Source organism: Podarcis muralis, chromosome 4 (assembly GCF_964188315.1).
Source record: "Podarcis muralis chromosome 4, rPodMur119.hap1.1, whole genome shotgun sequence".
In the NCBI taxonomy this organism is placed as follows: domain Eukaryota; kingdom Metazoa; phylum Chordata; class Lepidosauria; order Squamata; family Lacertidae; genus Podarcis; species Podarcis muralis.
In genome coordinates this window covers 5,008,168-5,025,320 of record NC_135658.1, presented here as the reverse complement: position 1 = coordinate 5,025,320, position 17,153 = coordinate 5,008,168, and the positions used below count along the sequence as shown (strand labels likewise).

At 45.5% G+C, this 17,153-nt stretch overlaps 2 protein-coding genes across 4 annotated transcripts in view; both read right to left on the bottom strand.

Moving 5' to 3' along the window:
- LOC114595514 (disintegrin and metalloproteinase domain-containing protein 26A-like) overlaps nucleotides 1-7,189 on the bottom strand; it is a 37,981-nt gene extending 30,792 nt beyond the window's left edge. For 2 of the 3 annotated variants that reach the window (XM_077926817.1, XM_077926818.1), the window contains exons 1-2: nucleotides 5,961-7,188; nucleotides 2,575-2,636 (exon numbers count right to left, since the gene is read on the bottom strand). In XM_077926817.1, the coding sequence (XP_077782943.1) occupies nucleotides 2,575-2,636; nucleotides 5,961-6,068 (170 nt within the window). In that variant the 5' untranslated portion in view covers nucleotides 6,069-7,188. Of the gene's footprint in view, nucleotides 1-2,574; nucleotides 2,637-5,960 lie in introns of all 3 variants that reach the window. The other variant, XR_013392486.1, reaches the window with a different exon arrangement.
- A 7,692-nt stretch (nucleotides 7,190-14,881) lies between these two features.
- OR2AT4 (olfactory receptor family 2 subfamily AT member 4) lies at nucleotides 14,882-16,786 on the bottom strand. Its single transcript, XM_077926772.1, is given in 4 exon segments — nucleotides 14,882-15,276; nucleotides 16,112-16,248; nucleotides 16,250-16,523; nucleotides 16,526-16,786. Coding segments are annotated over 4 exon segments (1,053 nt in total). The 5' UTR covers nucleotides 16,773-16,786.
- Nucleotides 16,787-17,153: the final 367 nt, after the last annotated feature.

The following is a 17,153-nucleotide window of genomic DNA, read 5'->3' as shown; positions in this document are numbered from 1 at the left end:
CTGAAAGTTTTAAAATAAATCAAATGGCAGAATTATAGTTTGCTAGTTGCAATCTCTGAGGCATGGTAAAGTATTGCAATGGATTAATAATAATAATAATAATAATAATAATAATAATAATAATAATAATTTATTATTTGTACCCCGCCCATCTGGCTGGGTTTCCCCAGCCACTCTGAGCGGCTTCCATAGAAACCAAAAAACACTAAAATATCATACATTAAAACCTTCCCTGAACAGGGCTGCCTTAAGATGTCTTCTGAATGTCAGGTAGTTGTTTATCGTTTTGACATCTGATGGGAGGGCGTTCCACAGGGTGGGCGCCACTACCGAGAAGGCCCTCTGCCTGGTTCCTTGTAGCTTTGCTTCTCGCAATGAGGGAACCGCCAGAAGGCCCTCAGCGCTGGACCTCAGCGTCCGGGCAGAACGATGGGGGTGGAGACGCTCCTTCAGGTATACTGGGCCGAGGCCGTTTAGGGCTTTAAAGGTCAACACCAGCACTTTGAATTGTGCTCGGAAACGTACTGGGAGCCAATGTAGGTCTTTCAAGACCGGTGTTATGTGGTTTCGGCAGCTGCCCCCAGTCACTAGTCTAGCTGCCGCATTCTGGATTAGCTGTAGTTTCCGAGTCACCTTCAAAGGTAGCCCCACGTAGAGCGCATTGCAGTAGTCCAAGCGGGAGATAACAAGAGCATGCACCACTCTGGCGAGACAGTCCGCAGGCAGGTAGGGTCTCAGCCTGCGTACCAGATGGAGCTGGTAAACAGCTGCCCTGGACACAGAATTAACCTGTGCCTCCATGGAAGCTGTGAGTCCAGAATGACTCCCAGGCTACGCACCTGGTCCTTCAGGGGCACAGTTACCCCATTCTGGACCAGGGAATCCTCCACACCAGCCCGCCCCCTGTCCCCCAAAAACAGTACTTCTGTCTTGTCAGGATTCAACCTCAATCTGTTAGCCGCCATCCATCCTCCAACCGCCTCCAGGCACTCACACAGGACCTTCACCGCCCTCACTGGTTCTGATTTAAAAGAGAGGTAGAGCTGGGTATCATCTGCATATTGATGGACACCCAGTCCAAACCCCCTGATGATCTCTCCCAGCAGCTTCATATAAATGTTAAAAAGCATGGGGGAGAGGACGGAACCCTGAGGCACCCCACAAGTGAGGGCCCAAGGGTCTGAACACTCATCCCCCACCACCACTTTCTGGACACGGCCCAGGAGGAAGGAGCGAAACCACTGTATAACAGTGCCCCCAGCTCCCAACCCCTCTAGACGGTCCAGAAGGATGTTATGGTCGATTGTATCAAAGGCCGCTGAGAGATCCAGCAGAACTAGGAAACAACTCTCACCTTTGTCCCTAGCTCGCCGGAGATCATCAACCAGTGCGACCAAGGCAGTTTCAGTCCCATGATGAGGCCTGAACCTCGATTGGAAGGGATCCAAATGGTCCGCATCCTCCAGGCGTGCCTGGAGTTGTTCAGCAACCACACACTCAATCACCTTGCCCAAGAATGGAAGATTTGAGACTGGGCGATAGTTGGCCATACTGGCCGGGTCTAAAGATGGTTTTTTAAGAAGCGGTTTAATGACCACCTCTTTCAGCAGATCTGGGAATGTTCCCTCACAGAGGGAAGCATTCACCACCCCGCAGAGCCCATCGCCCAGCCCTTCCCGGTTTGCTTTTATTAGCCAGGATGGGCAAGGATCCAGGAGACAAGTGGTTGGTTTCACACGTCCAAGCAGCCTGTCCACATCCTCGGGGGTAACGGATTGAATTGATTCCATGCAACTTGACCAGACAGGGCTCCAGCACTCTCCCGCCCCAGCCCTGCTCCCACGGTGGTGTCTAGCTCCTTCCGAATATGAGTGATTTTATCTGCAAAAAACTTTGCAAAATCGTTGCAGGAGATCTTGGGGTCTTTACAAGGCCCCGGTGGTAAAGGTGGTTCCGTTAAATTGCGGACCACCTGAAAGAGTCTCCTGCTACTATTTTCTGCAGATGCAATAGAGGCGGTGAAGAAAGTCTTCTTCGCCATCGCTATCGCCACTTGGTAGGCTCGACGTTGAGCTCTAACCTGTGTCTTGTCAGATTCGGAGTGAGTTTTCTGCCACCGACGCTCTAGCCGTCTCAGCGATTGTTTCATCGCCCTCAGCTCCGAAGAAAACCACGGGGCTGTCCGGGCTCCATGCAATCGGAGAGGGCGCTTCGGAGCCAGCCAGTCGATCGCCCTGGTTAACTCCGCATTCCAGCGGGCCACCAGGGAATCAGCTGAAAGGCCATCAACATGGGATAAAGCATCCCCTACCACTCTCTGGAAACCATTTGGATCCATTAAGTGGCGGGGGCGGACCATCCGAATTGGTCCCACCTCCCTGCAGAGATAAACTACTCCTCTGAAAGTTACTTTGTTCAGCAATGGGCTCAAACTTTCATTTCTATTTTCATATCTTATTCTTATATTATATCTTAATAAGAAAAAAAAGAGAGTAGTCTTCCACATCTACAGATAATGCCTCTTGGGACAGAAGTCGCACATTCAACAATTTATCAATGGATGCAGTCACTTACCTCTGTTTAAGATGAACAACTCTGTCATTTTCTTCCATTTTAATAATATAAGATATATCTGTCTAAAGTTAGACGAGGGGGGGGGGGATACAGAACAGTTAATTAATTCTCATTACCATCCTCCCTGATAACTTACTCTTAATTTATCATGTGTTCAAGCTTGGAGAGGGTGGAGCTTATGAGAAAAGCTTAATATAACAGTTATGTACTTATTTATACAAATCAGTTGGTTGTAAACTTGATTAGACCTATTCATGTCTATCAGTGTTCTGACTATACCTCTATGTACCACATTCTGGGAGCAAATGATGTCAAAACTAGCAATAAATTTTGATAGGGAAATCAGACACCGATTATCTTTTGTTGTTAATTTTTTAAAATTAGTGTTCGTACAGAGAAGAAAAGAATTCATTTTAGTTCCCCTTTCCTTTCTCCAAACTTGTTTCAGCAAGATTATGCTATTGTGATTTAAAGAAGAACAGGCCTGGAAACAGCCAAGGCACAGTTTCCCAGACCCTCCAATAAGATTTTTGAAAGGGAGGTGAAGTCATGTCAGACTAGAGACTGTGTCAGGGAGATAGGTATAGTAAATGTTAACTCACAGCCATCCAGCAATTAAAATAGAAAAATAATATTCTACAAGCAATGAACTCCATCAGTGTGTATGCATGTATGCTGGTGGTCAACAAAAGAGGTTTAAAGACTGCCTCAAGGCAAATCTTTAAAAATGTAGTATAAACACCACCAATTGGGAAACACTGGCCTGCGAGCGCTCCAATTGGAGAAGAGCCTTTACCAAAGGTGTCATGCGCTTTGAAGACACTCAAACTCAGGACGCAAGGGAGAAACGTGCTAAGAGGAAGGCACATTTGGCAAATCCACACCGTGATCAACTCCTGCCATGAAACCAATGTCCCCACTATGGAAAGACGTGTGGGTCCAGAATTGGCCTCCACAGTCACTTACGGACTCATTGTTAAAACCATGTTTATGGAAGACAAACTTACTCGGCTATGAGTGATCGCCAAAGAAAGAAAATATGTATATGTGTGAGTATGAGTATAGTATATATCACACACACACCAAACTCTAGTACAGAGCTTTCCAAACTATGTGTTGCGACACTGCAGTGTGTGTATCGTGTAAACACTCCCCGTGTTCCTCCTGGAGCTGGAAATGGTTTAGTTTAACCTCCAGTTTGCTAATAAAACAGAATTATTGAGACCCCCAGGTATAGGGCAGTATTTAAATTCAATAAATACTGGGACTTCCGGGTTAGCGCCATTGTCTAATGGCGGATTCCCTCCGAGCTCCGGAGGGAATCAGCTCAGTAGGAGACGGGTCCTGCCGCGGCGGCGACGCGGGAACCCTCAGAAACCACAGGCGTTGAAGCCTGTGGACCTGGAGACTCGGTGGGCACCATTTGCGCCCCCCCAACCCGAGAAGGAGCCTTTTTAAAGGCTACGGAACGGGGGACGGGGAGCAGCATGGTGCTGAGAGTCGATCGCTTCTCCTACGGAGTGAAGCCGCATGCCATGGTCGGAGAGCGCTGACTTCTTCCTTTGAAAATTTGGACTAAAAGCAACAACCCGTGAGTAATACGGAATTTGGATTTATAAAAGGAAATTTTTTGTTTAAATTCAGCACGATCGGGGAAGACGCAAAGAGGAAGTCCGTCTCCCCGCCTTGTAAACAGCTTGAAGCAAGGACTAGATAACTAAGGTCGAGAGAACATCTTCTTTTTATTGGATAAAGTTATTAATTGCATGATTTGGCAGTATAAGCAATCTTGCTGGAGGATAAGAGTTAATTTGAAGAGCTGAAGTGCCACACACACACACACCCCGGGACCCGGGAGTGATCCACGAGAGAGAGCCTGTTGAGGAGACATAGAAGATTTTGACAGCTGTCAAACTAGCTGTCAAAGTTGGGGGAAAATAGAGAACTTTGTTTCTGTTGTCTTTGCTGGTTATATTTGTTACAATATAGTTATAAATTGTTGGAAACAAAGAAGAACTGAAACAAGTTAACTTGACTTTTGGGTTGGAACTGGAAGGAATACTAAATAACCAGAATCCCTCTAGAGGGGGTTCAGGGACATTACAAGAATGGCTGCAAGTGGAAAAATACAGGCTGAGCTGAACAAGGCTTTTTTTCTCCTGGGAAAGTTGCAAGAGCAAAGTGATGTTTTGGCTACAAGTGTCACAACTTTGAAGTCAACAGTAAATAAACTTACTGAGTTGGATAAGGACTTGACTCAAAAAGTCTATGCAGCTGAACAAGAAAAGAAACCTGAGAAGCTTGAGGAAGTGGAAAAAGAGATATATGTTGATCAGGAGGAACAGGAAGGAGGGGCCGTAATGCAGCAGATGGCAAAGGAGAGCCAGAGGCCTGTCAAGATGGATACAAAGGAAAACAAGAACTGGATGATGAAAATCTGGTTTGAATTGAAGAATGAAGAATGGAGAGATCTCTTCTTGTGGAGATCTGAAGATCTATGGATTACAAATTTGATCAAGGTGGAAGCTGGAGCTTATGGGACATTTGGATTTAAAAGGATTAAGAAACAAGATTTGAGCTCCACTTTTAAATATGGAGGTCTGGCTGGAAGAAATATGGACATTATTGGGACAGAGCTTCTCCGAGATTTGGTGTTTAATACAAAGGACTATCAAAAAAACCGGCAGAGAGGAACTGAGAGAGAATTAAGAGCCTCGGACGTGAGGTCTCCAGGCTGATAGCAGATAGACTGATGGACATTGGCTGGGGATCAAAACCGGGAAAGGGGGGGTGGGGTTTGGGAATCCAAAGGGTGTACAATTATATTTTGATTCTCTTTATTTTGTTTTGCTATTAGTATAAAAATGGGGAATTCGTGGAAGGGAATTTGGGTCGACCTTAGAAAAAGGTTTTAAGAAGGAGTATTGACGTATAAAGACTGATGTATATAAGGTAAAATTGGATACATAAAATGAATTAAATATAATAATGAACTAAATATAATAAGGTTAAAAATTGGGGACAAGAACTTGTTGAACTAACAATTGGAAATGGAATACAAGAAGGGGAGGCGTGGGGAAGTCGTGGAAATAGGTTATTGAAAATAAGGATTGTAAATGTTGAGTGTTTTTAACTTTTTTTTTCTTTCTCCTTTTTTCTGGATTTTTTTTTGAAAATTTCAATAAATATCTTAAAAAAAATATTCAATAAATACTAATAATAATGACTGTGTCACGATATGATGCATGTCTAAATGTGTGTCACCAACATGAAAAGTGTTGAAAGCTCTGCTCTAGTAAGTACTAGATCACTGACTGCACTTTAAGAAATTAAGTTTTAAGAAATATCTGGAGCAACTCAAAAATGGTATTCAAAAGGAAAATTACTTTGCTACCCCTTGATTCCAGCCGCTTTGGCACTATTACTTCAGAGTAAATGTATCTTTGTGTTGGTTGTACAAAACCTATAAAGAAACAGAACAGTGAAATCAACATTTACAATCCATGGAATATCTTCTTTCCCATTCTGATGCTTTAGAGCCAAATTTAGTTGTAAATTTAGTTTTAAATTTTATTTAAAAGTTTTTAATGCCACCTTTCAGTAAAGGGCAGCTTACAACAACATAATAAAATAAAATAAGAGATAGCAATTAAAGCAACAACATGAAAATCAACAAGTGAATAGATAAAAGTGAGCAGCAAAAAAAATCTATTAAAAACAGCCTGTGAAATTCAGCAGAACAGATAAACTTATAGCCATCTTAGCTAGATTGTTTATTTTGTTAAAGCCAAGGCAAAACTGTCTAGGCATGGCACCAGAATGACACCAGAGAGAGCAAGATGGACCTGCCCAAGGAAGACTTATCACAGATGGTGTGCCCTGACCTGCTCCAGCCACCACATGTGTGACTATAGATGGTGGGATAACAGAGAAGAGGATTAGGATTAAGGATTGGGAAGGCTGGCATGGTAGGAAGCAATCTTTCAGCTGGCAAGCCATTTAAGGCTTATCAGAAATACAAGCCCCGATTCCTGAAATGAAGGGGCAGCTCAGTAAGAGCAGTGGCGGAGAAAGGGGGTGCGGTGTGGGCGATGCGCCCTGGGTGTCATCCCTGGGGTATGTGTGACAAAATCCCCCCTGGGTGGATCGCCACCGCACTGATCACCCCCGTGGGTGGAACACCACTGCATCAATAGGGATGCCCGGCGCCCATAGGGATGGGGTGTGCCGCGGGGCCTCAGCTGCCCTACAGCTGGGGGGGGGAGGCAGCGGGCAGGACGCACAGTGCCCAAAGGGACGGGCCATTCCTATGGGTACCACGCCGTGCCCCACGCCTAGGGGTGTGCCAGCCCAGGTGCCCAAGAGGCTTCTTCCACCGCTGAGTAAGAGCTCTTTAAGAACTAGCCAAGTATCTGTTTTGAAGTTTCCAGGAAATCTTGAAAGGAAGCCCCATGTACAAACAAATTGCAAAAGCTTAATCCTCTACATGGTTGTACTGCTTCAATCCTTTTGTTCCAGCAGCCCAACTGCACAAAGGACTGCAGGGCCAGCCAAATGTCTTCCTCGAGGGAAGGTCCCCATCTTCTGCTACTACCTTCTGTTGCTGCAAGCGCTACTTTGTTCGCTTTGCCTCTAGGTGTCAGGAGTGCATGCAGGTGCCAGGCCCTGTGACCGGTAAGGCTTCGCAGGACTGGGGCTTTCCTAAGTTTGTTCTGAAAAGTCAAGGCGCGGCTGCACAGGTGAGGCCAATTGGTAACTCGCAGCACCTGGTGGCAAGAGCCGGGAAGGGATAGACAGTGGATGCTTGGGTTGCAAACGTGATCCGTGCGGGATGCACGTTCGCAACCTGCAGCATTCGCAGCCCACAGCATTCGCAACCCGCGTCTGTGCACGCGCGGGTTGCAATTCAGTGCTTCTGCACATGCGCAACCGCTGAAACCCGGAAGTAACCCGTTCCGGTACTTCCGGGTTTCGGCGGTCCGCAACCCCAAAAAATGCAACCTGAAGTGGCTGTAACCCAACCCAAGGTATGACTGTAAGGTCAGCATTTCCCTTTGGCTCTTTGCCACAGCAACACACTTCCTGCCTTGCTGCGTTTGGCTTCTTGACTCCTTGCTTCTGGATCCTCGGACCCTTGGCTTCTTGACTCCTTGCTTCTGGATCCTCAGACCCTTGGCTTCTTGACTCCTTGCTTCTGGATCCTCGGACCCTTGGCTTCTTGACTCCTTGCTTCTGGATCCTCGGACCCTTGGCTTCTTGACTCCTTGTTTCTGGATCCTCGGACCCTTGGCTGCTTGACTGCTTGCTTCCGGATCCTCGGACCCTTGGCTTCTTGACTGCTTGCTTCCGGATCCTCGGACCCTTGGCTTCTTGACTCCTTGCTTCCGGATCCTCGGACCCTTGGCTTCTTGACTCCTGGTTTCCTGATCCTTGGACCCTTGGCTTCTTGACTCCTGGTTTCCTGACCCTCGGACTCTTGGCTTCTTGACTCCCGGCTCTCTGACCCTTGGACCCTCGGCTTCCGGACTCCTGTTCCTGCTCCCACCTGGTCTTGCCCCCGGTCCCGACGTCCTCAGCCGGGACTTTGACCACCCGTAAACCGGACCGTGACACTAAGCCGGCAGCTGGAGGGCCAGTTGGCACACATTTGGCCCAAGGCCTTCCAATTGCTGAAGGAAGTGTCACTGGCAGCTGAAACTGGCATCTTGAGAGCATCTGACCATTTGTTGGTTGCTCAGCTGCAAAGAAGCGAGTGCCATTGCTGAGGTGCAAAGGGAAAGCCCCATGGAGGAAGGGGAGAGGAATGAAGGAAATGAAGTGTCCTGGTAATAATAATAATAATAATAATAATAATAATAATAATAATGTATTTTTCCGTGTTTAAGACGCCCCCATGTATAAGATGCCCCCTATTTTGGGGGACTCCAAATTCAGAAAACACCCCTCAGCACTACCTATGTATAAGACGAGCCCCAATTTTAAACCTAATTTTTTGGTAAAAAACCCCCTAGTCTTTTACGCGGAAAAATACAGTAATAATACTTTATTATTTATACCTCGCCCATCCGGCTAGGTTTCCCTAGTCACTCTGGGCGGCTTCCAACAAAAGTTTAAAAATACATTTACAATTACCATATTTTCTCGTGTATAACCCCCCCTATTTTGGGGGACTCCAAATTGAGAAAATGGGGGGGGGGACTGTATCCGTGTATAAGACGACCCACAATTCTGAACATAATTTTTAAATAAAAATTTCATTTTGTTTCATTTAAATTTTCTACATCACGTACTATACGCATGGTGGTTTACAAGCTGAGGAAACAAGAAAATATCCAGCAAAAGACCAGACATCTTATAGCAATCAGATCCAATACCAAAAAAGTCATAATAAAAACCTAACTTTGCGATAAGCAGCTTATATCAAATAAAGCAACATTCAACAATCCATTGGGATATAATAGTGCAGAATAAAACCAACTCTCAAAATATCAGCTCTCTTAACAATTACAGTAAATGATTACTAAACTATAATTCGCTCTTAGCAATTACAACAAAAGATGACCAAACTATAATCCACCGTCTAGTCCACGATCCTGTTCTCACAGTGCCCAAGCAGGGGCCTCAGTGGGAAACCCACAAGCAGGACTCGAACGCAAGACCCGTTTCCTCTCCTGCGATTTCCTGCAAGTGGGATTCAGAAACATGGCTACCTCCAACCCGGGAAGCACAGCTCAGCCATCGCTGCTAGCGGCCATCCATAGCTGTCTCCCCCTCCGCAAATTGGTCTAAAAACCCTTTCGGAAGGCATGCAAGTTGGTGGCCCTCGCTGCCTCCTGTGGTAGGGAGTTCCACAGCTGAACTGTGCAAATCAGGAGTTTATTTCCTCTGCCCTGAATCTTCCAACATTCGGCTTCTTCCCACCTCCACAGGGCAGCGGGTGGGGAACCTGGTGCCCGCCAGATGTTGTTGGCCAGGGATGACAGGACCTGGGGGCCACATCTGGAGGGCCACACAGAGGTTCCTCCTCCCTGCTTTGTAGGAGGCACCCTTTATACTGAGGGCATGGGATTTTATTCTATTTTTAAGAAAAACACACCAGGTCCAAGAAGGAGGAGGAGGAGGAGGAGCATCTCTAGCACCACCTCAGAGCAAAATATCCCCAGCCTCTGCGGGGAAAACCAAGTCAAGGCCTTGAGCAGCTTCTCCTCAGCCATTTCCCACCAAAACATTCCCCTCCTCCCTCCTCAAGTGGTCCAACTGTCATTTGGTTTCAGCATCCCAAGCTCTCCGCTGCCACTCAGCCCGGAGGCCCGCCCCCTCAAAGCCCCCATTGCACCGTTCGAAACTCAAACTACCTCCTCAGACTCAAGAGCTCCAATAGCAAGCGGGCTCAGTTTCGAGTCCCTCCCTCCCAGCTCTTCGGTTGGCTTGTTGAGCACTCGGACCCTGCCCCCTCAGAATCAATGTCAACGAAGGCACCAATCCGCTCCGGTCCTGCCAAATGCCACTCCGCCCAACTACGCAGAGTGTGCCAAATGAAACCTTAGCAACAGCTGCAGCTGCTCCAAGCCCCACCCCTTTAGAGCTCAAGCTGTCACTCGGCTCCTGACTCCGCCCCTTTCCAGGTACTTCCTGGTGTGCCCTTCCTCTTTAATGGAGGACCAAAAGTAAAAAGCAACAACTTGTTGAATATCCAGACATATGGCAGCCCAATTTAATGTTCATGTTTTACTGTTTTATATATATGCTTTCTTGGGAGAAAAGCAATGACGAACCTAGACAGCGTCTTAAAAAGCAGAGATATCACCTTGCCAACAAAGGTCCGTATAGTTCAAGCTCTGCTTTTCCCAGTAGTGATGTATGGAAGTGAGAGCTGGACCATAAAGAAGGCTGATCACTGAAGAATTGATGCTTTTGAGTTATGGTGCTGGAGGAGACTCTTGAGAGTCCCATGGACTGCAAGAAGATCAAAGCTCTCCATTCTGAAGGAAATCAGCCCTGAGGGCTCACTGGAAGGACAGATCCTGAAGCTGAGGCTCCAATACTTTGGCCACCTCATGAGAAGAGAAGACTCCCTGGAAAAGACCTGATGTTGGGAAAGATGGAGGGCACAAGGAGAAGGGGACGACAGAGGACGAGATGGTGGGACAGTGTTCTTGAAGCTACCAGCATGAGTTCGACCAAACTGTGGGAGGCAGTGGAAGACAGGCGTGCCTGGCGTGCTCTGGCCCAGGGGGTCACGAAGAGTGGGGCACGACTAAACAACAACAAAATATATGCTGCAAGCCACCCAGAGTGGCTGGGGAAAACCAGCCAGTTGGGTGAGGTATAATAATAAAATAATAATAATACCACCACCACTGTGATCTGCTTCATGGTGTGTGTTATAAGAAAAAAACCCCTACTCCTTTCCCTTGGGCACCCAAGGGCCCGTATAGACAGTGACAGAGCTTCATGCTCCGGCACTGGAGGGCGGAGAGCAAGCAGGCTGGCGGGTATTATGGGGGCGTGGCACGCTGCCCACAGAGGCGTGGCTCACGTCTTGGGGGCGTGGTGCTCTGCCTGCAGGGTGGGGCTCCCAGCGCGGGTGGGGGGACGACAGCCTCAATGGCACCCTACTGGGGACGGTGCGCTCCCCCCACACTCCTATTCCTCACCCAGTGCGTATAGAGTAAGGTTATCAGATTTTTTTTCAAATGATCGGGGAACACTTTCTCTTTTTTTTTTTTTGGAAAGAGAAAAAAAAGTTGTTAAAAATAAATAAATAAGAAGTAATATCTTCTCATCTGTGGTCTCCTCTGTCGCGTGGCCTTCCTCTGGGCCCCAGCCTGCTCTCTCGGGGCGCTAGCCACCATGAAGTGGGATCGGCCACGTGTCTTTGCCCTCCTGGTGTTCTCCTACCTCTCGTCCTCAGCGGTGACGCGGCAAGGTCAGGGCTCCCCTCTTTTTTTCTCTTTCCTCTTTCTCTTCCTTCTCCTTCTCCTCTCCTCCTTCTCCCTGCATCGGCTCCAGGGTTTTCCTGGCCCCGGAGTCAGCCGGGTGGCGAGGCGCTCTCTCTCCTGACTCGATTTAGGTTGGGGGGGGTCAGCAGTTCCCCCAATTGACATGCTGGGTGTCCCCGGTTCCCCCTCGGCAGTGGCGGTGGCAGCGGCAGTCTCTGCAGCCAGGAGCCAGCCTGGTAGCACAGTTGGCTCTGGCTGGCTTCAGGAGCAGCTTGCTGCCGTGGCATCTGCCATTTTGCCTCGCTGGAAGTCGCCATGTGATGTGTCTTGTGCCGTTGACCAATCACGCAGCATTCATTCCCTACTAATCAATCTACAACACTTAAAATATAAATCTGGGGACATCAAATGAAATCCGGGGACGGATTTTGCCCGGGGACAGATTTGTAAATCCAGGGACTGTCCCCGGGAAACGGGGATGTCTGGTAAACATAGTATAGAGTCCTTATGTAGGTTCTCTATTGGTAGGAGAAAATACCAGAGGCCAAGCAGAGAATATTGAGAAGGAAAGCAGCTAGTAAGCCTGATCTTTATTGATCTGTTGCAACAGGGTCGCCACTCACCACACGCAGGAGGGAGGACAGAACCCTGAACATTGTTATGCAAGCCCTTATATAGACTTTTGAAACTGCCTCCCCTGTAGCTCAAGACCACGCCCCCAAAACATCATACATACATCACAGAAAGAGGTGGTCCCCAGCAGAAATTTGAGTGTATTGCTTCTTTGCTGTCTGCCAGGATACCTGATAATGCCTTATTTGACTGCCTTTTCTGGGTAGCCTGGCCATTCCTTTGAGTTGGTAAATACTTAGTTCCTGAATCTCTTACACATATCGATAGTGTGCTCGCTTGCCAGACTGTATTTACAGGGAGGTCTAAGCTCCTACAGTCCAAAGACAATTGGAAAGCTTTTCCCATTTCCTTCCTCCTTGCAGAGAAATACTTGAGGTCAATTTAGGAGAGTCAAATTGGCTTCAGGATTGTTCTCCTGTACTCTTTCAGACACGTTGTTCATATACTTCTGTATGTGTTTGCCTGTACATTTATGAACACTATATATATATATATATATATATATATATATATATATATATATATGGCCTTAGAATTCATATAACTGCGTGCGAAATCTTTTTGATTAAAATAAAAGTGTAAAAAATAATAATAATGTGAAAGTTAATTTCCTAAATATGTCAGTGGTTTTCTGGAAAGCTTAAATACTGAAGCACCAATATAACGGCCACCACCAAGGAGGCTGTGTCTGTCATGCAACCCATCTTCTCTGCAGAGGCCTTTGTCCCGTCCTGGAAATGTCTCAGGCTGGGAGGAAGGTAAGTGGGCATGAGAAAGGAATACAGGAAGGTAAGTCATGAGAGGGTGGAAGGATTGGGTCGCTAGTATCACCTGCATGCCCCTTTTACTTTTAAAAGGGATTCCCCCCAAAGTTAAGAATTTGTCAAGAATGTATAACTTGTTGTTGAAATGGAATACTCAGGATGAAACGGTGAAATCTGCTATGATCAAATGGGCACAAGATGTTGGACATAACATTATGATGGCTGACTGGGAACAGTTATGGACCACAGGTATGAAGTTTACGGCATGTAATGCCTTAAGAGAGAATCTAATGAAAATGATCTATAGGTGGTACATAACACCAGTCAAGCTTGCAAAAATCTACCATTTGCCTGATAATAAATGCTGGAAATGTAATGAGACTGAAGGTACATTCTTTCACCTTTGGTGGACATGCCCAAGGATTAAGACATTCTGGGAGATGATCTATAATGAAATGAAAAGGGTATTTAAATACACCTTCCTGAAGAAACGAGAGGCCTTTCTCCTGGGCATGGTCGGCCAATTGGTGCCAAAGAAGGATAGAACTTTTTTTAATGTATGCTACAACAGCAGCAAGAATACCCATCGCAAAGCACTGGAAGACACAAGATCTACCCACCCGGGAAGAATGGCAAATGAAGCTGATGGACTACATGGAATTGGCGGAAATGACTGGCAGAATCCGAGACCAGGGAGAAGAGTTGGTGGAAGAAGACTGGAAAAAATTCAAAGTATATTTACAGAAATATTGTAAAATTAATGAATGTTAGAAGGATGCTGGAATGAAGTTACATGGTTTTAGCAGAAATGTTATAAAGAACTAAGTAAAAATAGATTGTTAATGGGCCAAAGTGTAAAATTTAAGGTCAGATTGTGTTAAGATAAATTATAGAACAAAAATTGAGAAAGATGGAAAGGATTTGCTGAAATAGCTAATTGAACAAGAATACAAAAAAGGGAGGTGTGAGGAGGTCGATGATACAAGTAAATGAAAGGTAGAGATATAGAGATATTGGATGTGTTTTTTAAATGTTTTTGCTTTTCTTGGTGTTTTGTTGTATTGTTTTTTGTTTTTGTTTTTTATTTTTGATGTATTGTGAACTTTTTACTGTTTCTTTCTTCTTTTTTCTGTAACTATTAAACTTTTAATAAATATATTTTTATTAAAAAAAGGGATTCCTCCACACCTTTCTACTATGCTTGTGGCAGTTCTGTGGTTGAGCATGCAAGACTGATGCCACTGTATTTATTTATTATTTTATTTTATTTATCGGCTTTCCTAGATTGTTCTCTGGATCTGTGAGCCTCTCTTTTAGAAGAGATTTTGCTAGAAGCTGCAAATCACTGACTTCATTCTCAGATGGCCATAAGGCCCAAGTGATTTGCTTCCGCTGAGCTTCCATGCAATTATGACCTTATTATTCATAGCATTATTTATATCTTGCTGCAATAACCAACTCTCCACTCTGCATCATTTTCTTTTGAAAGGTATGGACCATATGATGTTAAACAGGCAAGCTATTGCTTATTGAGGAAAAAAATAAAATTACTATTCCCACTAATAATAATAATTCTTTTCAGGGATTGTGACTGAAATGACTCAAATTTGCATTTTGTGGTTATGTTGAATTTTAATTTTAACCCTGTTCCATTGTTCTTGCTTCCTCCCTCCCTTCTTCTTTCTTTCTCTCTTGCTTCTATGCTATTGAAATGCATGTCCTTTCTTAAATAATTAAAAGTTTTTTTAAAAGTAGAAAATACACAGTGTACATTAAAAGCAAAACTGCAAGGATAAACAGGTTTGTTTATCAGGACAAACAAATCAGATGGTAGATAAGTTCCAAACACTGTTATAGCAGCCTGCTGTTTAATTCCTCACAGACAACTTTATAGCCAGTGTTCCCAATCTGAATTGTCATTGAGAGGAACAGGATCAGTTAGTCACCGATAACTTATGTCTGGGGCGTTTATGCGTCATTCCCAAGCGCTGCCTGCAGTGCCTGAACAGATTCCATCTTCAGCCCATGAAGGGAAAAAAATCTGACGATAAGAAACTTCTTCACAGCGCTTTTCACTTCCTTATTCCTGAGGGTATGAATGAGAGGACTGACCAAAGGGGTTGTTGAAATAGCAAAAACCGCATTGCTCATGACATGGACATCAAAGGGCATATTGACTTTGTAGGAGAGGTATGCCATGGCAATGGAGGCGTAGTAAATACTAACCATTATCAGGTGGGAGGAGCAGGCTGAAAAAGCCTTACTGCGTCCTTCTCTGGAGTTGAGGCGCATGACAGAGATAATTATGGGAGTGTAGGAAATGGAGAGAAGTAAAAGGGGGACAAAGGTCCGTATAGTTAAAACTATAGTTTTCCCAGTAGTGGTGTATGGAAGTAAGAGCTGGACCATAAAGAAGACTGATCACTGAAGAATTGATGCTTTTGAATTCTGGTGCTGGAGGAGACTCTTGAGAAGTCCCATGGACTGCAAGATGATCAAACCGATCCATTCTGAAGGAAATCAGCCCTGAGTGCTCACTGGAAGGACAGACCCTGAAGCTGAAGCTCCAATACTTTGGCCACCTCATGAGAAGAGAAGACTCCCTGGAAAAGACCCTGATGTTGGAAAAAATGGAGGGCACAAGGAGAAGGGGATGACAGAGGACAAGATGGGTGGACAGTGTTCTCGAAGCTACCTGCATGAGTTTGAACTAACTGCAGGAGGCAGTGGAAGAGAGGAGTGCCTGGTGTGCTCTGGTCCAGGGGGTCACGAAGAGTCATACACGACTAAATGACTAAACAACAACAACAAAAGGGGGACAAGTAAAAAGGGACATGGGTGGCGCTGTGGGTTAAACCACTGAGCCTAGGACTTGCTGATCGGAAGGTCACCAGTTCGAATCCGTGCGACAGAGTGAGCTCCCACTGCTCAGTTCTTGCTCTTGCCAGCCTAGCAGTTCGAAAGCACACAGTGCAAGTAGATAAATAGGTACCGCTCCGGTGGGAAGGTAAACCGCGTTTCCGTGCGCTGCTCTGGTTTCGCCAGAAGCAGCTTAGTCATGCTGGCCACATGATCCAAAAAAACTGTCTGCGGAAGCAGACAAGCACCGGCTCCCTCGGCCTCTGAAGCGAGATGAGAGCCGCAACCCCAGAGTTGTTCGCGACTGGACTTAATTGTCAGGGGTGCCTTTACCTTTACCTAAAAGGGAGACAATCATAGCAATAGTAAATTCTAAAGAATTCTGAAATTAAGTGTAGGAATTTGGACAAGCTGCTTGGACTACAGCTAAGTGGTCACAAAAGCAATGATAAATTTTGGGCGTTCCACTAAAGTCCAGCTGGGATCGCGACCAACAACTCAGAGAACCAGGCACTTGCTGCCAACCAGATATTCACCCTCTTTGTCATTCGGACTGTGGAATGCAAAGGATTGCGGATGGCTTCATAGTGGTCATACGACATGACAGCTCAGAGGAACGTTTCAGTCACCACTAGCCCATGGAAGCAATAAATCTGCAGGAAACACCCCTGGGCATAGATATGCTTAGAACTGACCAAAAACATTTCCAACGTTTTGGGAATAGTTGTGGTGGTGAGCAGAATGTCTAAGAAGAGAGATTAGTTAGGGAGAAATACATGGGCTTGTGGAATTTTGCATCTGTGACCACTGCCAGGATGATGGAGAAGGTACTGGCAAGGATTAAGAGGTAAAATACCAAGAAGAAGAAGAAGGAAAAGAGAGGGGTCTGATGGTCTTGAAAATTAGGAAAACCAACAATGAAGAAGTACTGAACCAAACTACCAGTAAAGATGCAGTTCTCCATTGTTTGAATGCACAAGGTGTCTAGAAAAGAGATCATAGAGGTATACAGTGGTACCTCTGGTTAAGAACTTAATTCATTCTGGAGGTCTGTTCCTAACCTGAAGCACTATTTCTGGGTTAGCGGAGTCTGTAACCTGAAGCATATGTAACCTGAAGCGTATGTAACCTGAGGTACCACTGTAATGTCAGCTGCATCACTAAAGAACATAGGGCTGTATTTAATAATAATAATAATAATAATAAATTTTATTAATTTCTGTGGGTCTCTGCTGAGTCGGACTACCTTTGTATACAACCTTTAGGATTGAGGTTTCTTAAAGTCTTATTATATAATGTTGACAACTATATTTACTTATTTATAGGCGTATTCATAAAGCATCTTCATGATCTAATGACACTTGCATCTCACACCAGGTCC